The 23,071-nt window shown below is 38.3% G+C and overlaps 1 protein-coding gene across 1 annotated transcript in view; it reads left to right on the top strand.

The window, feature by feature from the left end:
- Myo3a (myosin IIIA) overlaps positions 1-23,071 on the top strand; it is a 186,232-nt gene that overhangs the window by 62,624 nt on the left and 100,537 nt on the right. Inside the window, exons 9-10 of the mRNA XM_013515344.1 lie at positions 189-254; positions 3,210-3,365. Of these exons, the coding sequence (XP_013370798.1) occupies positions 189-254; positions 3,210-3,365 (222 nt within the window). The remainder of the gene's footprint in view (positions 1-188; positions 255-3,209; positions 3,366-23,071) is intronic.

Here is a 23,071-nt window from a genome sequence, read left to right as displayed (position 1 = left end):
AAAAACAAGGAACTTGTCATTTGATGTAAAGAATGATTAATTACTAATTCTCTTTCTTCAAATTGGAAATCTGTGGCAGCATTTGATTATAATGGCAGCACCTGCAGGTGCAGTTATATGTTAGTCTGTCTGTCTGTTCTGCTAACTGACCAGTAGACAACCATCCAACCTCGATTCTTCTTTTCTAGGAACCCACCCCCACAGCTAAGGCAGCCTGAGCTCTGGTCGGCAGAATTCAATGACTTCATTAGCAAGTGAGTAACAGAATCTGTGGGAGAAACCAAATTGATAGCATCCTGCCCTAACTTTGAACTGTGCTTCTTTCAGTAATGCCATTGGCTTCCAAATCTCCTCCTGTTCCTTCTTGTTAAATAGATCCAATGGTTTCCACCATTTTCAGTGGTGTCCTCTAAATGTTCATCAGCTCATCACTGCATAAAAACTGACCTCAGGTCAACTTTATCCATGGATCCATAGCTGTGCTTCTGTGGGCTGGTTCATGGACATGTTCTTCTGTTCACCTGCCTGCTGCAGCTCTGCCCTCCACATCTCCCACCTGCTCACCCACTGTCTGTTTAGTCAGTTCCTTAGCCCTTCGTTTAGCTGCATCACTAATTCTCATTACAGTCAGAGAATTTTCATCACAATCAGTGAATCAGAAAATCATGTTTATAAAAAGGATATGTATTTGAAATTCAGGGAACACTCTTAATTTGACAAATATTTAGCACAACCGCAGTGCCTCCGTGCAATTGACTAGAAACTAGAAGTCAGCCATTTATAAAGATTTGTCCCATGAGCCTGTTTTACAGTTTCATCCTGTGTTCACCTTCAATGTATAAGGTCGGCGATAATCCCTGGTTGTAAATAGGAGGCAGAGGTCACTGAGCTTTGGAGTGCCAGACTCTTCAGAAAATGGAGACAGGCCAAAGAAAGCAGAGAACACAGCCACACACTGGTTTTTCTAGAATACCTGCTTGTTGTCCTTCAAGCAAGAGACAGAGTTTGTAAAGCACAAAATGGATTGATAACCTTTTTTAATAAGTTTTCACTGACCAGATATTCCTAAGAGTGTGCTATGAACTACAGTATATTTAATAAATACCAATCACATTTCTCAAATCTCCTGGGAGAATCACAGATAACTTTGAAGGGATCCCCAAGATTCACAATACCCGCCTCCTGTCTGCCAATCCTTCCATACAGATTCTCAGTGAAACTTGGTTTCTTTCACATATTCCTCACAGTTCCTACCGAGAAACATTTCCTACTTTCCTGCAGGAAATTGGTAGTCTGTCCCAGGTGCTCTTGCATTTTGTTCTTCTTTCACTGCTAAGATTGCCAATTTGATGGAACTTAACTGTCTGAATGTCTTTCTTTCTAATTAGATAGTACACCACTGAGAGCCCCGAGTGTGCCCTCTGTCACTGTCACTCTAGTGTCAAGCCAAGTGCTTGGTACACACTGGCTGCTTGGTAAAGTTTTACTTAAATCAAATGCTTCCACATGTAACTCTTCGGACTACATAGATTTGAGTGCTACTGATGATTTCTGTTAAACTGAATGGAAAATACAAGCATTTTACCTTATTCTCAGATATCATCGCCTTTTTTCTTAGCATATTTTAGCAACCTTAGGAAATATCTTTCTGGTTAAGTCCAATGAAATAAATTGACAAACTGTCATCCCAGAAGGATTAGCAGTGCTGATTTGCAGCAGTATTCCTCAGGCTAAGGACTGAGCAGCAGTGGTTCCTCCTCCTCCTCCTCTCCTCTTCTTTCTTCCTTCCTTCTGTTCTTCTTTTCCTCCTTCTCTTCCTCTTTACCCTCCTCCCTTTTCTCCTCCTCCTCATGCTCCTCTTCCTACTTCTCCTTTTTCTCTTCCTCCATTTCCTCCTCCTTTTCCTCCTTTCTCTCCTTTCCTTTCCTTTTTTCTCCTCCCCCTTTTGTTTCCTCCTCATCCTCTTCTTCCTGTTCTGCTCTCCTTCCTTCTTGCTTTTTCCCTTCCTCCTCTTTCAAGCCTCCTCTTTCTTTTTCTTCCTTTTTCCCATTCTTCCTCCTTCTCTTTCTCCTGCCATCCTTCTCTTTTCCCTCTCACCTCCTATACTTCCTCCTGCTTCACCTTTCTCTTCCTCCTCCTCCACCTTTCTCTTCTGGCTCCTCTCCACCTCTTCTTTCTCTTCCTCCTTTCTTTCCTACTTTTCTTCTTTTTTAATATCTTCAAATGATAGTCTAGTTTTTCATAATTATATAGCCTCTGTATCTCAGTCAGAAAAGTCGTGGAAAATTATAGCACTCAAACTTTCATGTGGAGCTTAAATTCTTCTTGAACATGGTCCCTGAGTGATGGTTCAGTCAGCACTTGAATATCCCTCGAAGATCATTATGCTTCCCAAGGCAGCACATTCCATCTTGATAAACCTCACTTGAAAAGTTCTTCTCAACACTGACCTGAAATCTGTTGCTCTCTCTATTCTTCCAATCAATACTAGTTTTTTTTTTTTTTGCCCCTTGTGTCCACTGAGAGCTAGTCAAACTCCTCTCCCAAAATATTTAAAGACAGCTGTCGCAGCTGTTTAAACATCCTTAGTTTCAAATGCCCCTCCTGTGTTGTCCTACGAGTTGGTCGCACTGGCCTTATTTTTTCTCATGAATACGCTCTGGTTGAACCCGTCAACAGATGTGACTTCATTAATATATCGACTGTATGACCTTTAAAAAAAACACCTGTTGACATAGAATTTAAATTTAAACATCCTCGGCCGACTGACCTTCTCAAATGGGTTAACGCTTATATCACCAGAAAGAAATAGATCCACTGAGGATTCTTCAAAGGCATCCTGAAAGTAAACAGAACAGCTTAACTGCAGATGAGCCTTCGGATGGCAGTGGCTTTATTGTCATCTATCTTTAGCTTCAGACTTGTCCAGGGGGCTTCGCAATGGGGACAGTTTCGTTATCACTGTGCAGGATGCTTGCTCGAGCCGGAGCAGCACGGAGTTGAAGGCTGTTGTCCCTGCAGCAGCATCCCTGTGTGCCTTTCACTGACAATCATTCTTCATCTTGCAGTTTCATATTTTTTGCACTGTGCTCACACTGAACATTTATAAGAAGTGTCACTAGCTTAAAGTAGTTTTTTCTAGAAATATGAATGATAGTTTCAATACTCTAACTTATCTAATAATCATGTGTCCTTTCTGGCTAGTGCAGATGTTTGACTAAAGATTATGAAAAGCGTCCAACGGTGTCAGATCTCTTACAGCATAAATTTATTACTCAAATCGAGGGAAAAGAAGTGATGTTGCAAAAAGAGCTAATGGAATTCATTGAAATCAACCACTGCAAGGGAGGCACAGAAAAAGCCAGGTAACTGAACGATATCTTCAGTCCCAAAATCTAAACGTTATCTAGATACTGAATGCTTTCACAATGCACTAGTTGCGAGGGTGAAGAAATAACTCATTTAAGCTCTCTGGTTGTGATTTGGAGGTAATGGGGTGTTTACATGGAAAGTGAATTTTACATGTTGAGTCGGATTGTGGTATTGGAGCAGTGACTGGCAGCATCTTTCGAAATGACTGAATCAGAGCAAAAAGATAAACTTTATTAGATGATTTGTATTCATATGTATTTTCTTGTTCCACTAATAAAGTTGTGCTAGGCTTGAGATTTTCAAAAGGAACATCAATCTTTGAAAGAATGTTTGACTGTATTACTTGTTGGTATCATTTTCTCTGGTTACATTATAATGTCAAAGCATTTAACTGTCCTCATAGTTTCTATTTGGATTTTTTTTGTACCGGGAATCGAACTCAGGGCCTTGCGCTTGTTAGGCAGGTGCTGTGCCGCTGAGCTATATCCCTGGCCCTTCTATTGGGGTTTTTAATGGTACGTTTATTTTAGATATTTTTGAACAAAGATACACAATGTAGAAATTAATCAAGTATAATATTTCCATCTATAATCTTTCAGTATCTCTCATAGGTGAAAGTACATTTTTTTGTTTGTTTGTTTTCTGGTACCAAGAATCAAACTCACGACCTTGTGCTTGCCAGGCAGGCACTGTACCACTGAGCTAAATCCCCAGCACCTGGTACATTTTAAAGCAAAACTATATTTTATGAGTTCTGGAGCCTGTGTCCCTTCTTTGAACAGTGAATATACATATTACTGTCTTTCTACCACAAGAAACTTTAATGGCTGCACAGCACTCCCTCAACTTATTGTTTAAAGATTGATTTAAAGTTTCCTGTTGTTAGATATTTAAGTTGTTAGTCACTGTTTTTACCTTAACAAGTAACACAGCAAAGAGTTGTTCAGGAATCTCTTACTGTTTCCTTAAGATAATTTCTTATTGAAAGTACTGCTAAGTCAGAAAGTACTTATTTGTAATTTAAATTTATTCCTGAGAATCTTACTGGCTTCATTTTAGAAGCCTATCAGTATTTAGGGAGTTGAAAGAAGTGAATAGAAAATAGAACACGACTTATTTGAATTCCTATTGTGAGTTTACATACTTAATTCCTACTGTTTAATCCTGTCTAGTTGCCAGCTACTGTGTTAGGACGTTTTTTATATTGTCTCAAGTGATTTTAAAACAATTCTGAGGAAAATAGTTTATGACACCCCATTTTCACAGTTGAGAAGAACTAAATTTTGTACAGATTAGTTAACTTGCAGAAGGCCGTGCAGATAATGAATGACTTCACAGAAACTGAAATCTTGGTCCCCAATCCTGGGCTTTATCTATCCATAAATGGCCTAACAATTGTGGATGATCTTGGGTGGTAACCGTGGTGTACGTGAATTTATAGTCTTGATGCAGAGGCAGAATTAATATACTTTTAGCGAGGAAAAAATTATGGTTGTGGGTGGAATTAAACTACTGTTAAAAAGGAGGAGGCACATAGTGACAGCAAAAAGCTGGTTGTCAGATCATACAGGCCCATCTTTATGTCTTTATGTGAATGTAGTTTCATAGGTCTCCATAAGCCGCCCTTCCCCAAACAAGCAAAATTAACAGAACAAACAAACAAGATAATCTTATCGTGTGGGATGTCCAGTGCTTGCTAACAAATTGACCTACCTTGAGGTTTTATGAATGTTAAAAGAAGACACAAGACTGCTGGGTCAGAGACAAAAGGCCTTACTATTCACAGCTAAACTGGAAGTATAAGTTTCATGTCCACAGTGGGTGTCATTGTCCTGTGGTCCCAGGAGTGCTGTGCCGCTGTGCCAGTGGACACTGTACACAGTGAACTCCGCCTTGTAGCTGGAGAACCTGGAGGTTTTCTTCAGTTTTCTAGAAGAATTGCTCATATACCTGCCCATATCTTGCCCTAGAAGAGACAGTATCATTAAATTTTTTTAGTATTGATTGTATGTCTTTCTGAGTAAAAGTAAATGAAAGTACCGTCTCCTACAGAGAAAGTACCACTTTTAACTTCTGTGTTAGTCAATTTAACTTTGTTGCTGGGACTCCATACTGGACAACAGCATCTTAAAAGAGGAGCGTTCTGTCGTGGCTCACAGTGTGAGAGGCGGTCAGGCCTTGTGTGGTTGGCAGCAACGATTCCAAGGCAGAACTAGCACGAGAGGCAAGCCTGGCAGAGCAGAGTGGCTCATGTCATGGGGGCAGAGAGCAGAAAGTAAGGGAGTGGCTGGGGAAGGAGCTGTACCTATGCTTCCAGGTCACAGCCTAGTGACCGCCCTTCCAGCCAGGCCCCACCTGTAAGCCTGAGAATTTGGGGGGGAAATTTAGACCTAATTGGTAACAACTTCCAAAGTTATTCGCTACACAAACATCATTAAAAATGGACTCCGGAATAGAAGCTCATACAGTGCATACACAAACACAAGGAACCGAGGGAGAATCATCTCCCAAGATTCAAGCATAGTTTATTGCATTAAGCTCAGTACTTCTGACTGTGAACCACATGGTGCATTCTGTATTCTGTTAGAAATATAGAATGTGCTTTCAGTATGAGAATTTATGCTTTGGTCAATTATGGAAACATTTCATTCATTATTCTTTTAAATATTGATCCCCTCTCATTCTATTTATTTTTTGCTCTTGAGAAATGACTGTCAGAACTTTATAATTTACCTTCTGTGTCTTGTAATTCTTCTCTCAGATTTGCTGCATTCTGCGTGAGTTACTGAAAATTATTTTCTAGTTCATTAATTGTTAGGATTGCACCAGTATAAAAGTTATGCTATATGTTAATTTTTTCATGTCATATTTATATCAGCATATATTTTTATTTTTAGAATTTTTCATAATCTTACTTTTTAACTGTTTTTGCTTTATTCATAGCTGAAATATCTGGTTATTTGTACCTGGCTATTCACATGTGGCTATTTTTGTACTTTTTGTGAATATGATTCTGTTCTATTTCTCTTTGGTTTTAAGTTTTGTATTTTAAATTTTATATTTTAACAAATGTGAATTATCCTCTTACTGAGTTTATTTGCTTACTTAATATTTGGTTTCTTTCTATGGTTTAGAATTTCAGTTTATTCTGCCATCTTGAATGGGAGCATTTTTTTTCTTTTTGGTTTTTCTTTCTTTCTGCATTCTGTTTTTGGAGAACTAGCCTTTACCGTAATCCGGCTTCAGGATTCCCCAGACATTCTGTCCCTCATGAGTTGAAGGATATTGCAGATATGATCACTGAGCAAGCGGAAAGGTGTTTACATCACTGCTGTGTCCTGCCGTCTCAAGCCTCCCTTCACTCCATAGGAAAGGAAAATACAGAGTTTTGAATCTTCTGTTCCAGGCAAGGGACCCCTATATGCAGCCTCCTTCTCTCCACCAAGCCTAGGCCAGAGGCTGCATTACAAGTCAGGTATCTCCGCTCCTTTGCCTTCCAGGCTTCTTCTGGTTTGGGCCCTGGGTTTTGAGTCAGCCAATGATTTCTGTCCTTTTAGCCAATGTGCATCCAACCTATCAGCTCTATTTTAATATTGCTAAGATATTTTAATTCTATTTTAAAATATTTTAGAGTATTTTATTTTTCTCAAGTACAGGCTTGAATCATAAATCCACAATAATCTTCTAACTGCAGATCATGGTCCCACATCAAAAGAGAATCAAATATTTTGGTGTTCCCCACATTCTTTACTGGTCTCAAAGTCTGAGATACATGCAGATGAGAAAAGAGGTGTGGCTGTGCCATTGGGAACAAACTGATCAAAAGTAATGTCTTGATTATTCATTGCAAGGCTATTGTAGTTCCTGACATTGGTAAAATTGATCCAAAATCTGACTGTTCTAAATCAGCATAGCTAACACAAAGCTAAAGTTTTTTTCTATGTGATATATCCTTTGGAATGAAGAATGTGTTTAGGAGGGTAATTTTTTTAAGAAAAGTTAAAATTGACTTTAAAAAACTGTCCTACTGCAAACTGAATTCAAATGGAATATTTTAAACTTGCTGATGATGGTGAGAGGGTTTTAGGAGATATAGTGAAACAGATACAAGAACTTTCGATTATTAGCCAAGACCTAAATGTACAAATCAGTCATAATTTATCCAACCATCCTGAGAAATGAAGATGCATGTGTATGCAGCTGCTTCTGTGATTCTTCAAACCGTGCGAGTGCATTTTTCATGGTAGTTAAATTTGGCAGTTCAAGAATACAGACTGAATAATGAGAAATTTAAATGATAAAATATTTTTTAAATTTTACTTTTGAACCCAGTAATTTAAAATATTTAATTGTCTGACTTACTCGTTATACATAAAAGTCACTCATAATTGAAGTATATCATTCAGCCTTCCTGACTCAAAATAATTCAAGCTAATTTTAAAAAGTGACACAATTTAGTAACAACACAGTGTGGCTCAAAGAACTGATGGGGAGGCGGAGGGCCAGGTGTGATGTGAAGCCAGAAAGCAGGATGTGTGCCTCACATAACCTTCCTCAAGCACTGCCTGCCACCACATGCCGCTGAGGCCCACTTGCCTGCCCCACCCCCAACATTTCATGCAAGAACACTGATTTACTTTTGAAAAGTTTGTATTAGTTATGCAAAATAAAGGTTTTCTTCTGGCACATTCAGATGTGCATGGGCATTCTGCAAACGTTTCCACACCCCATTGCCATCCCTACCCTTCCTTACCTGCTCCCTGGACACCTTTCCTCCTCATTGTCTCTTCTACTGTCACGTTCCCCCTCCTCGCGTCCCTCCCCCCATTTTCCTCTTTCTCCTAGATTCCACATATGAGAAAAAAAGGTTTTTTTAAATGTTACTTATATGTCTTTCTGAGTCTGGCTTATTTCACTCAGCATGATGATCTCTAGTTCCATTCATTGTCCTGCAAATGACAAGATTCCATTCTTCTTTATGGCTAAATAATACTCCTTTGTGTATGTATACAGTACTACATTTTTTTTATTCATTCATTAGTTGAGGGGAGCCTAGGCTGTTTCTATAGCTTAACTATTGTGCATTGCATTACAATACAAGTATCTTTGTAAGTAGGCTGGCTTTATTTCTTTGGGGAATATACCAAGGAGTGGTATGACTGATACAAGCAGTCACTCTATTTTACATTTTTGGGAACCTTTATACTGATTTCCACTTCCATTCCCACCAACAGTGCATAAGGGTTCCTCCTGCTTCCATCCTCACAGCAGTTAATCTCTTTTATATTCTTGATGATAGCCAACCTGACCCAGTATGAGATGGAATTTCCATGTAGTTTTGATTTATGTTGACCTGACTGCTGAAAATGTTGACTATTTTTTCACATACTTATTGGGCATTTGCACTTCATTTGATAAGACTGTTCAGATTTGCCCATTTATTGGTTGATTCATTCTTTTGTTATTAACTTTTTTGAGTACTTCATGTTCTTCTGTTGTCACTAGTAAAGGTTTTCTTCCATTCTGTAGGCTGTCTCTTCAGTTTGTTGTTTCCTTTCCTGTGCAGAAACTTTTAGATTTGATGTAATCTCATTTGTTGCTTCTTGCTATTATTTCTTGAGCTATTAGAGTCCTAATTGGGAAGTCATTGCCTATGCCTGTGTCTTGAACTGTTTCCCCTGTGTTTTCTTTAGCAACTTCAAATCTTAAATTTAGGTATTTGATCCATCTTGAATTGATTTTTGTACAAGATGTGTGATAGAGATCTAGTTTTGGTCTTCTACATATGAATATCAAGTTTTCACAGCACTATTTTTTAAAGAGGCTGTCTTTGTCTTTTCTCCAATGTATATTCTTAGGTTTTTTGTCAAGAATCGAGTGGCTGCAGTTTATGGGTTTGTTACTGTGTTCTCTATTCTATTTCATGGGTCCTCATATGTGTTTTTGTGCCAGTAGCATGCTGTTTTGTTACTGTAGCTCTGTAGTACACTTAAGTTGGGTATTGTGATACCTCCAGCATTTCTCTTTTTACTCAGAATTGCTTTGGCTATTGTGGACCTTTTGTGTTCCCATATAAATTTTAGAATTTATTTTTTAATTCTTTGGACGATGTCACTGGTATTTTGGTGGATATTGCATTGAATCTCTGGACTGCTTTTGGTAATAAAACTATTTTAACATGATTTATGCTACTGACCAATGAACATGAAAAGTCTTTGCATATTCTGAGAACTTACATTCCACTGAAATGGAAAATATAATAGAAATGCAAACTGATCTTGAGCTTGGCATCACTCCTCTGAGATTCTAAATCCCAGCATGGATCCAGTGATTCTCCATGCTTGGGGCAGAGGCCTCTGCTTAGGTAAGAGCGCCTGGGGAGTCTCTTGGCGCCACTTTCAGGCTTTCGTGGGAGGCAGAGTCTTACATCCTAACCATTTGGAATTTTCCCCCATTTTGGACAATTATTTTGGACTGCTGACAGTGGATGGCTACCTTTTGTGTGCCATACTCAAAATCGTTTCTTTTGGAGCCAAGCAGGCTCCAAAATCCTTTCTTCTACATATCCTGAACCTTTACCTAAAAACAGTATTTAAACTGTAAAGTGTATTTCTTGGAAATAAAAGAAAAATAAATCTAGCCCAACATCTACTTGAATAACAAGCTCCAAATTAAAATTCTATTTTGGGGATAGTAATACAGTACTATTAACATGTTACCATTTTAGATTTTTTGAATTTATATACAAAAATCCCTAATATTTTACTTGCCACTCTTGCGTGCAAGAGGGATTAATGTTGATATGTATAAATTGGTATGTACTGCATATATTTGACAGATACACAAGTGAATACTTACAAGGATTTAGTCATTCATGTACTTGTGTTTAAAACCAAAAATACTGACTGTATTGACAATGATTGCAGTCATTCCTCCTGGCTCATTTATATGGTTTTCAAGCCAGAATACAAGACAACTTTGAGACATATCTCAAAGGATTAATAACGGAAAGAGGAACTTAAAAGTTGTTTAGGCAGTCAGTGTTAAAAGTGCCTGGTTCAAGCTGTCAGTTCTTTATTAGGTGTGGGACTTTATACACTATAAATTCATTCAAGTAGGGTTGTGATTTTTACAAAACAGAGCAATGAAAAGAGAAAGCAGAAAAATCAATAGGAAGTAATAAAAGGGTTCTTTCAGTGGGAAGCAACGCATGACTCACTTTACTTTCTGCTTTCTAGGCAAGATAATTTTTTTAGATGTTTTGGACTACGTCATAGTGAGAATTATCACTCTTTGGGACATTTACTCCTTTCCCTTACCATGTTCAACTTTTAAAGTGCTACCCCAGCTTTTCAATCCTATCCATGTGAATATTTCGAAGAAAATTCACAGTCAGAATCTCCAAAATTGAATTTATATTACTCTACCCTAAATTAGTTCTGTTTTTTTAAAAATAATGACACCACCAGTCTCCTCATTTTGTCAACCAGAAATCTAGAGATGATCTTGACATGTTCCTCTCTTTCACTTTCCATTTTTAGTTCAAAACAAGACTGAATTTCTGAGGTCCTCATTCAGTCCAATACCAATTATAATGTAATATTTGCCACCATAGAAATCATGGATTGAGGTTGTCTCCGTATTTATTGAGGCCCCCTAGACAAAGTTCTGGATAAAGGTTATTCCCAGCATTCTGACAGCTGAACTCTTTCCAGAATCTGTGTTTAGGAGCTTACTTTTCAGTAAAAGGAATGAGACAAGCATGCAATATATACCATTATACAACAAAAGAAGTATCAGTCCCATAAAAGGGATACAAGAAGTGTCCTGTGAGAGTTCACAAGAGAACCATTTCTGATGGCAGGGACAAAAGAGCTTTGAATTAGTACCACAAGGATAAACTAGACCTCATCATGAAAACATAGTTACTAGGAGATGAACATTATTGGTGGAAAGAACAGCCTGGAGGAAATGTGAAAGCCAGGAGATATGCTCACAGAAAATCAGTATATAGTCAAGGATGTAAGGGGGAAACTGAGAAATAGGACTGGAGAACCATGAGGTGCCCAGGCCACACAAGCACTAGAAAACAGAGAGGTTTGGCCTGTATTCTTCACAGCAGGAGTGGGTACCATGGAAGTAAGGCACCTGTGTCCTTCGAGGCATGCATCTTGCACTGGTTGTAGAAGTAAATGATGGATATACCAGATTTCAGTAATAATTTTGTTGGATCCCAATATGACCTTCTCCTCACTGTGTTTCCTCCTGACTTTAAACTATGTATTATGATTTTTGGAGGTAGGGGAGTTTGTTCCCACTATATTCCATTATTATGAATCTCTAAATGTCTTTGGCTGGACCTACCCTCTTGGCATTTTTCATTACAAACCATCGTAGGTGGGTGCCCACTTGAATCCTAACACCTGCCGGGCCTATCAGGTAGCAATTCTACCCTGTGTGGCAGCCCAGTCAAGCAAAGGACCCAGACAGGAATGTGTCTCTTCCTACTCAGCTCAGTGTGTATCAAATCTAATCGCTCTGAAAAGGAGATAGGAACTGTGAGTGTCTCAGATTAGAAACAAAAACAGTTTTGGAAACAAAGTACTGTCACCTACATTTACTTTCATTCAGATAGGAGGCAATCACGAGCTCAGAAAATGTGTAACAATAGCTTCATCACGAAGCAACATGGCTACTTGCTATGACCGGATCTAGCAAGTAATCGAGGGGAAAAAAAAAAAAAAAAGAGCAACAGTCCACATAAAGATTATTCCCATGTTAACAAAAGCTAATGTTGAATCTTGAGTATTTAAGGGATGATGGATTTAGTTCAAACACAATATATATCTAGTGAGCTGTGGTTGGCAAGGGAATTAGTGGCTAGTGCTTGTAAGTTTTGGTATGAGAAATCTATTGATACATGTTTATTCTTATGTTTGTCTGAGTTTTAAAAAATTGTTTGGTGTGTGGTTATGTGTGTCCACACATGTACATGTGCTTATATTCTAAGTAATATTGTATTTTAGATGATTCCAGGCTTATCTTGGCTAAAATAAAGGGTAATTGTTCCTATAAGTAGTAGAAGGAAAGGCCTCTAAAAGACACTCAAAGGAAGCAGCAGAAAGTTTTAGGAGCTATAACTTATCTTTCCCCTTCGAAATCCTCCCTTGTGCCTGCTCTAGTCACTACTTCCATAAAAGTTCCCAGAATAAGGACTAAATAGCTTTTAAACATAGCCTCCAGGAAGTGTAGAAGAATTAGGCGATTGAATAAGTACTCCCTGGAGGAAACCATTATGAGTACCTATTCTCCTAAGTAACACTTAAGTCAAAGAATTCAGACAAACAGGAAAGAAAAACTGCTAATTGCAGAACTAAAAACCCAAAACAAGCAAACAAACAAAATCCTGTGGATACCACATAAGAGACAAGTTAATTGATGGTTCAAACCAAAACAGGGTGGTGGTACACTCCTGTAATACCAAGTACTCAGGAGGCTGAGACAGGAGGCTCACAAGTTCAAATATAAAACGGACTAGAGATATAGCTCACTGGTGCAGCAGTTGCCTAGTAGGTGTGCTGCCCTGGGTTCAATCTCCAGTAGTAAAAAATAAATAAATAAATAAAATAAAGTGAAGAACAACCACACTGATACAATCTGCTGTATGTGTTGACTAACAGAACTAGAGAAAACTCAGACCAGGTTGTGGGTGCTGGGGGACTTACCCAGCATGTCATGCTGCAGAAAAGCCAAGAACCTGCTTATCCTAGTACCTAGTTCAGAGCCTGTCTTCAACACCACTGTCTTTCTTCCTCATAGAATAGTCATGTGATTAGAGGTGGTTGTTATGGCTGGCAATAATGTGGTTCCTTATTTTAGAGTTCAGAAAGCTAATGTCTAAAGAAATTAAATTCTGCTTTGAGATAATAGCCAATTATTGAACAGGTCAGGGCCCTAAATTAAATTGATTTTCTTTTTTTTTTGCTCTTTTTTTTTTTTGTTTTGTTTTTTTTCCGGTACCGGGAATAGAACTCATGACCTTGTGCTTGCCAGGCAGGTGCTGTGCCGCTGAGCTAAATCCCCAGCCCCCTTAAACTGATTTTCAGAGTAGCATTTTTCCTGGTTTCTGTGTTCCTCACTGATAAACATCACCAATAACAAAACTGATGATGGAGAGTTGGGATTTTGAGTTGGTTTGACTTTTTTTCCTGACTACTGGCTACTTTTTCTGTTTTGCTCACAATAGGCCTTTAAACTTAAATTCTAACCTAAGTCTTTCTTATTCTGCAATTGGAGTTTTCATTACTGAGGAGTACAGTCACTGGCCAAGGAATCTTCGCTTGTCTAACTCTTAAAACTTCTCATATTATATATGTGTGATAGAGACTGTAGAGACAACTAAGTCTACAATGCCCATCTAATACTTGGAATTTTTGGTATATGATCATCTAAGATTAGATATGAATTGTGTGTTGCCATGGGTGGCTTGGAATGGTGGCCATGTTTGCTTTTTCATTAAAGAAAGAGGCTTTACTGTTCATTTGTTCTAATGTTTAGTTTTAAGGAAGAGAAACAATTACTTTGTGATCTGTGATCTTTAACAAGAAGTAACTCTTACTCATCTTCTATGTAAAATAAGGCAGGATGCGATAGATTGCAGATGATCATGACTTTTTGACGCTTTATGTCAAATTTTCATCTGAGAGGTGGAGTTAGATTCTGTGTTGCTTGCCCTTAGACCTAGGCATTTTCTGTGACTTCCTCAGCAAATAAGATATAGCAGAAGTAATGCTACAATAGTACAATTGGGCCTATGCCTTCAAAAACAGTGTCCATTCTATGCCCCTCGGAACATTCTGTCTGATTGCCAGGAACTATCACGAAAGAAGTGTGGCAGATCTTGAAACAACCATACTGAGAGAGCACATGTAATCACTCTAATCAGAACCCTACCTGAGAACATCCCCAAGCTGTCTCCACCAGGTACCAATTGTATGCACAAAACTGTCAGCATCCCTCCAGACCAGTTTACATGCCATGCAAATATTGGAGTTATCCTAGTTTACATCACACAGAGCAAAAGCATCACCCACTTGTGCATCATACCTGAATTCATCACCCACACAGTGGTGAGATGTAATAAAATGTTTTCTGTGTTGTTCTGCAAAGTTCTGGCATAATTTTATACAGCAACAAATAACCAGAATAACATCAGCAGCAAAAAAGGGTATGACTCCTTAAAATCACCAGTATTTACAGTATCAATATGACTGATTACAAGAGTTGCATCTTGTTATCAGGAGGAATTTAGACATGTTGATCAGCCAGTGAGATGAGTCTATTCACATAGGTGGGGGCATTGAGGGACCTCCCAGACACAGAACTCAAGCTGTGTGCTTCTGGAATCCAAGAGTGTCCAGTGGGCAGTGGATGCACCAATAGAAGTCTTTTGACCCAGGATCATACGGTCATTGGAGGGAATTGATACTAGGAGTAAAAGTACAAATTTGACAGTAACAAAGCTGTAGTCATTGGAGGGAGTCAGAGCTTTGGTATAAGTATTTATTATCTGCTAATGAAAGCCTGGATGGGTTGTAATAAAGGGTGGGGTTATAAGTAAAAGCTGAGAGAGCTGCATCACTCAGCCTTCAAAAGAAACTAGCAATGATGTCTTCTCTGTCTCACTCAGCACATAGCACAAGGGAAAGATACTCAGTTGGACTTCCCAGAGGACTCCTGGGAGAACGGCACCCAGAGGATCAGCAGCACAGGGCACAACACCTGGTGAAGCAACTGTAGACGTGGCTCTGCTGCTGAGCAGTGCTGACTCTGGCCTGCGCAGAATCCATACCTGCCAAGAGCAGGAAAAGCTCCCAGAGTAACTAACAGGGTTCCAACCATCGTCTGCGCAGCAAAGTGGGAAGGAGACTAAACCTAGCTAGATGAGAGCATAGTGGTTGTGGTATCCAACAGACTTCTCTGTGAGCACTTGTGAGCCATATGCATGCACACTTTGTAAGGTGAAAGAAATCCTACATCAGAGTGTGATGACTGAGCTGGCAAAATTTTGATTGCTGATGTTGTGCTGCTTGTATCGCCCACAGGTGGAATGGGGCGGCCCATACTGTACAGCCTCAGGAGGCACCAGTCATTACACACTCCAAGTGCATGCCTGTACCCCCGGAGCACATAATCCGAGCATTGATAGTGCCCACTGGAGTGGTCCAGTGGGGATATGTGGATGAGGAGCCTGAGAAAGGCTTAAACACACTTGATTATAGCCTAAGTGAATCGCCATCTGTGATGTTAGCTATGCAAACGTGATTTTAGCACAGACAGACAGTCCAGTAAAGTAAAAAGCTGTCCCTTATTCATTGTTTGTGATTTGGGTCCTAAGTTAGCCTGCAAAACTTCATTTTTCTGAATATTTTTATAGAAGATTACATTCACATAAAAATGCACTCAGCAAATCTGCACCATCCTACCATGTTTCCATAAAGACTATGTTACTTATTTATTAGTTTTTTGGTATCTTCAGCATTACTCAGTGGAAGACCATTTTTCTTTAGTATTTAGTATTAATACGTGCTAGCTGGGGGCTGGGGATTTAGCTCAGTGGCAAAAGTGCTTGCCTGGCAAGCGCAAGGTCGTGAGTTCGGTTCCTGGTACCGGAGAAAAACCAAAAACCAAAAAAAAAAAAACAAAAAAACAAAAAAACAAAAAAACAAAAAAAAAAAACGTGCTAGCTACAAATACAGAAATATAAATTTTATCAGATAATAGGACCATATTACAGATTCTAAAAGTCAATAGCAGATTCCATAATTTCTGTAATTTTAATGTTTCCTAATAGGTTCTAGAAATTATTATTTGTTTTACTGATAGCATCACCCGTTTTTAGCTACATTGAATTGACTCGATCTTTACATGTTTTAAAAATATTTATTTTCCTGGAATTTTTAATTATTTTATTTAAAAGGCTCATTGAAAACTATTATACTTGATTTTATGGTTTAAAATACCATGAATCCAAAATGTACTTCAACAGGGAGGGAAAAAAACCATATTTTACTAATAAAGTAAAAGTTTCCTGAAAAATTCTGGATGTATATTTTTTTCCTTTTGTCTTAAAGGTGTTAAGCTATTTAAAAATTATTTCAAAAAGAAATTCATACAAGCCAGGGTATTTGCCTTTTGTCTTAAAAGTGTTAGTCTATTTAAAAAACTATTTCAAAAAGAAATGCATACAAGCCAAATGCATATTATCAAAGAACATTAACCTTCATCATAAAGATTACTAGAAATATAGCAGTATTGCCTTTGATTTTTTTTTTTTTAAATAACAGCAGCCTAGGATTTGACTAAATTCGTATTTACTATTGCTGCTGTAAGAAAAGACACATTTGCATATAATCACATTTACGATAGAATTTTACAGTATCCCACAGGCAGAAAAATGAGTATGGATGATACTTCTCTCCTCTTCTCTTTTCTTTTTGTTTTTGACAGTGAAAAAATATGCATGAGTTTAAAAAGTGCAGAGCAACTTTTTTCTGAGTGTTATAACATTTTTGTATATAATTTTCCCATTATGTCAGATGCGTTAGTAATATAGGCAGGTAGATAGATACATAGATAGATACTTACTAGAAAAATCTATACTTTAAAGGAGATTAGAGTAAGCCATTTTTGACAGAGAAGAGGAGTGAAATATTTCTTAAGGATTATAGTCAAGGTTTAGAGCAGAAGGTTTTAGTCTTTAAGTAGAATTCAAAATGACGCACCCTTATTCCTGACTACCAGTCATGTAAGACTTTATCTCTGACTGTTCGGCTGCCCTAATCTTGTTTCCTTGCTTATTTATTCTTCCAGTCTCTGCAAAAAAAATAGTGCTGCATTTAGCAGAATTTTTGGTTTTGCAAGATTCTGATTTGCTTTGAAGTTAGCAGTTACATGTTTATATAAATATAACAGGTTTTTTTAAAGTTAAAAATATCTGAAGTAAAAAAATCCCAATGTTTTATCAGAAAGAAAGGAAAGGGAGGGCCTGGGGATTTAGCTCAGCGGCAAAAGCTCCTGCCTGGCAAGTGCAAGGTCGTGAGTTCGGTTCCCGGTACCGGAGAAAAACAAAAAAAAAAAAAAGAAAGGAAAGGGATAATAAGTAAATACCTAGCCATGACAATTCCTGTCTTAGGGACAGAAATTGAGATTGAATGCTATTATTTTATGGTTGATCCTTAAATAGATTTGTCTATAAAACTACTTTCCCTCTTAAAAAGTCACGTACATGATAGATGTATATAGGCAGTCATCTTTTAGCATCCACAGGGAATTGGTTGAAGATGCTTGGTGCAGATAGCAAAATCTATAGTATCTCAAGTCTCTTGTAAAAATTTGCATAATATTTGCCTATAACATCCACATTTCATCCTACACATTTTAAATCATATCTAGACTACTTACAGTACCTTATAGAGTGTAAATGCTATATAAGTAGTTGTTATATTATTTAGGTAGTAATGACAAGAAAAAGATTACATGTTCAATACAGGCACAATTTTTCTTCCAAATATTTTTGATCTGTGGTTGATTGAGTGCATGGATTCAGAACCTGCCCATATGTGTAGTGTGCGTGATATTCCCTGATTCTAGATAGTAGTGTGGTCCTTTGTATTTACTCAAATAGGATGGGAGGCTATCACGTATTCCATTTGGGATGTGCTAAATTTAACTTGGCAATTAAATATCAAAGTGCTGCTGGGCACGGCAGTGCAATCCTATAATCATAGCACTCTGGGAGGCTGAAGCAGGAGGCTTCAGAGTTGAAGCAGGAGGCTTCTGAGTTGAAGCAGGAGGCTTCTGAGTTCAAGCCGGGCCTGGATAACTTAGCAACTTAGCAAGACCCTATCTCAAAATTTAAAAAAAAAAAAATAATTAAAAGGCCTGGGATTATAGCTCAGTGTGAAAGCTTGATTTAGTCCTCAGTACTGTATAGATAATTAGATAAATAGATAGATACATAGATAGACAGATAGATAGATAGATAGATAGATAGATAGATAGATAGATAGATAATAGATAGACAGATAGGTAACAAAGTGGAGTTGACAAAAAGTCAGTTTGGTATACTAGTCTGGACTTCAAAGAAGAAGTCCAAGTTGGAAATTTACTTAGTAATTCACTAACTGGATGAAGACACTGAATATGAGTGTTGAAGAAGAGAAATGAAGGCCCAAGGCAGAGTCTGAAAAACACCAACTTTTAGGAATAGCAGAGAAAGCAGAATTGGAGACTGGGGGACCGTAGCTCTAGAGGGAGAAAACATGGAGAACGTGGTCTATTGGAAGCCATGTGAACTAATGTTCCCTTGCTAGAGATTGCTGAAGATTCCAGAAAAATAGAGTAACCTTGAATTTGGCCACACAGCATTCTTCAGTGATCTTACCAAGAGCTATTTCATCAGAAGGAGCCAGGAAAGATGGCAGAGACAGGAAAAAGAGGTAGGGAATATGGACTGCACTTTTAGCAGGAAGCTATGTGGGGATAAGGAATGGAACAATGGCTGTAAAGGATGGAAGGTCAAAGGAGAGATTTTTTTAAGGTGACAGATGCCAGAGCAGAGCTGTCTACTGACGGAAGGAAATGGCCAGTGTACTTAGGAAGGGATCATTGCAGCCCTGAGTCCTGGAGAAAGCAGGCACACAAGAAGAGCTGGCTGTGTATCAAAGGAGACTTGCATCTTTTGCAACTAGAAAGGAAGCACAGAGTAAGTTAATGCAAAGATGAAATTCTTTCTACCTGTTTATAATTACTCAGTGAAATATGAGTTAGGATCATTAGCTGAAAGTTCTAGTACAGATCATTTCCCCAAGAGCATGCTTCCTGCTAAATTTTCTATGAGTTGTGTGAATGTATATTTATCTAACCAGATTAAATCACATCTTTAAAGAAGCATGTGTGAAGGAGGAAGGGCTCTGTGAATAAAAAGGCAATTAAAACTTTAGTGGGGGCTGGACGACTATGATATCTGTCTCTCCAATTGTTGCCAGAATTGATCTGGTGACCTGGTTGGCCAGGCTGGTGTATGCTTTGCTCCATTTCTTTGGAAGCACACACTTGGCCAAAAATGTCAAACTGCAGAAAAATAAAAACTACTCTTCCAGCGCACACCAGTGAAAGCCAGTACTCTCATTGGTTCTACCAGTTATCTTTGTTACTGAAATTTAAAGATGGATCAGGAAACTAACACAAAAACATTAATGAGATTTGTGTTTTAAAAAGATTATACTCTACCCCAGTGGCTCTTGAATCACCTTAAGTGATAGACCTTGACATTTACAAGAGTATTTGTATCCAAAGTTAAAGCAAATAAAGCTGTTCCATTTCATTTAGTACAACTAAATAGTAAAGATGAAATTTAACATTAAGCAGCGTAGTTGTTTCTTTTTTCAGTGTGTAGAACTGAAAGACAAGTAGTGCTATAATAACCACCCCTAAGGGTATTTATGACCTTTGACAACACAGAAAGAAAACATTTATAGTCTGAAACCATGTCTCTCGAGTATTATAGAGTAAATGGGAAATATAATCTGGTTAACAAGCTGTATTGTGCAAGAGAACAAAATCATACAGAAGGATTCTGACTTTGCTTTTTCCAAATCTTACAGAAAATAAGCATTTAATAAAGCAGTGTTAACCACTTCTATAAGATTGAAAACAAAAGGAAAATGTTAAAAGTTTAAAAATATCCCAAAACATGTACATATAAATTTTTTTCTTTGAGTAGCTCAGTTGTTTATAACCAGCATAAAAATAAAAGTAAATTTTCTTGGTCCCATAGTAGTAGAACATTTAGTGAAAGCATAATATTCACTCACTAACCCAAGAAATATATTTTGAGTACCCACCAAGTGTAAAAACTTAATCTAAGAGCATGAGGTATATCAGTTAGCAAATTCAAATAAACAACAAACAAAAACCTGTTCTCATAGGGCTTACACACTGATGCGAAGACTCGGAGAACACATGTAATTGGAGAAATAGTATGTTAGACAATAATGCCTGGTAAAGAAAAATTGAGCAAGGTAAGGGGGACTGAGAGACTGGAGACGGAAAAGTGTACCCAGTATTCAAAGTGTTCAGACCTGTCAACCTAGTGCTATACTTATCCTTGTGGCTCCTTCTCTGAGCTTCAAGGAGGGTCAAGGCAGAGCTTCTGAGGGGAAATTTCCTGATTGGTAGCAGCCCTGCTTGAGGGAGCCTCTGAGCTCCAGCGAAGTGGGTGTGAACAGGGGAGACAGTGTCAGGAAAACGTGGGAGAACACAGGCATGGGACCTTACTGGAGTGACTGGTGAGGAGGGGTAAATGACCAGGGAAGTGACATTTTTTTATTTATGTTTTAAAGAGACCATTCTTGCTATGTGCAGTAATACAGATAAGAAATAATGGCACTTTAAAAATGAAAGTGATAGTAATGGAACAGATTAGAAATAAACATTTAAGGCTTTATTAAATTCTCTCTCTCTCTCTCTCTCTCTCGGTTTAGGAATTAGAGGAAGAATAGACTATTGTGCTGTTTTAAGAAATCCCCCTTTTTACCAACATATCTAATCCACAGTCCAAGGCAAATATTTTTCCCTACTTTTACATATGTTCCAAGTTTCCTCACATCCCTATATGCTCCCCATTTTCCACTGGTTTTCCAGATTTGGCAGACTCAATAATGACCCTGAAAGATATCTAGGTCTAATCCCTAGAAGCTGTGAATGTCATTATGCTTGACAAAAGACACTGTGCATGTGTGATTAAGTCAGGGATCTTGAAATGGGAAAATTACCCTGGATTAGCCAGTGGACTCCACATGTTCTTACAAGAGTCCTTTAAGATGCAAGACACTCAATGAGGAGAGACGTATGTGAGGAAGGAAGCAGCAGTTAGAGTGACATGACCGGAACCCAAGCATGCACGCAGCCTCCAGGACTGGAAAACAGCCAGGAAATAATTATCTTCTGGAGACTCTAGAAGAAACCAGCCTTGACAGTGACACCTTAACTTAGCCCAGTGAAACTGATTTCAGATTCCTGGCCTCCAGAATGGGAAGAAAGTAAAGGCTTGTTGTTTTAAAGTCACTTGATTTGAGATAAATCTCTTATAGCAGCTGTAGGAAAGTAATACGTAGGTCCACTCCCCAATTCTTTACCCTGACCCATGCTCTGGAAAGCCAGCTAGGGTTCCCAGTGCTGATCTAGAGCTGCACCTCTCTCCAGGTTTCTGGAACCACTAGTTTCACCTGCACTCTCAGGCCTAAGGTGGCAAAGGTTACTGTAGGGGAGCTTTATTTCTCTAATCACTGCGCACATTTTCATAAAGATAGATTCTCTGGGAATTTTCTTCACCCAGTTTTAAATCCAGCATGTAAGGAATCTGGAAGTTGTCACTCCATCCCAACAACCAGTGAATAACTGAGCAGAGAGATCAGCAATTCTGAGAGCCATCAGAAGAAGGTTACAGGGCAAACTACTGCTTGCAGATTTGATGTGACAAGCAAGCAGATACAAAGAATCACGACTTACTGGTGCAGAAATCCATGAGCAGAAACCTCTTCAATTCCATTACTGGGATTGAAAAGCCTGAACTATAAGTGATGAATTGCTACATTCTCAGCTTGGATCAGTCTGAGAATCAAACACAACAGAGGATGCCATTCGTAGACAGCCCCTCACACTTCTGCAATTTTTACTTCTGGGAGATCAATAAGGTTCTCACAGTGACTACCAGAGAAAAATCTCCTCATGTTTACATTGTGGGAGGGGAAAAGGAACCATTTCTTGATTATTCCAGATCATTCTGCTCTCCTTAACAAGACCTGTTCTAGTAGAACCTCATTAACCAAAACCTAAACTTTGGGGCTTTTTTTCAGTTTAAAGTATCTGAAGAAATGGAACTAGCCCAACTGTACCTCCCTCCAGCCATCCTGTCCCCTCAAGAGTGGTATGGGAATTAAAGAGGAGAGGACTTAGAAGCACTTATCAAGTTCACCGTTCAGAGACCTGACTCATAAAAAGGCTAAAATCTAATCATGGGACTATAGAATGTTTCTCTCACCCCCGTGCCCTACCACCACATTAGTAATGGCCAGTTTACCAGTGTTATTTTTATGTGATGTGTAAACAATAACAACACTAATAAAAACCCACTATAACACAATTTGAAGAAACAAGTATCAGAACCAGACTCAGGACCAGACATTTATAGTATTGAATGTAAATATGAAAAGATCTAAAACCAGTAATCTAAATTTCCACCTTAGGAAACTAGAGAAAGAAAAGCAAATACATTCCAAAGTATGCAGGGAAAAAAACATAATAGTGATAATTAATGTAGAAATCCATGACACTGAATACAAGAAGTGAAAGGAGAAAATAAAACCAAAAGCTAGCAATTAAAAAATGATCAATAAAATTAAGCCTCTAGCCAGGTTAAGAAACAAAGAGAAAAGACACAAATTACTAGTGTCAGAAATGAAAGAAGAACCATCACTACAGATGCCCTGGGTATTAAAGGACACTAGAAAAATATTATGAAGAATTTAATGTTCACAAATGTAGCAGCCTAGGTGAAAAGGATCGGTTCCTCAAAAGACACACTTTGGGGCTGGGGATTTAGCTCAGCGGCACAGCACCTGCCTGGCAAGCGCAA

Source organism: Chinchilla lanigera, unplaced genomic scaffold, assembly GCF_000276665.1.
Source record: "Chinchilla lanigera isolate Chin_1 unplaced genomic scaffold, ChiLan1.0 scaffold00028, whole genome shotgun sequence".
Lineage (NCBI taxonomy): Eukaryota > Metazoa > Chordata > Mammalia > Rodentia > Chinchillidae > Chinchilla > Chinchilla lanigera.
Note: the sequence above shows the minus strand (reverse complement) of the source record. Positions and strands in the feature narration are given on the sequence as shown.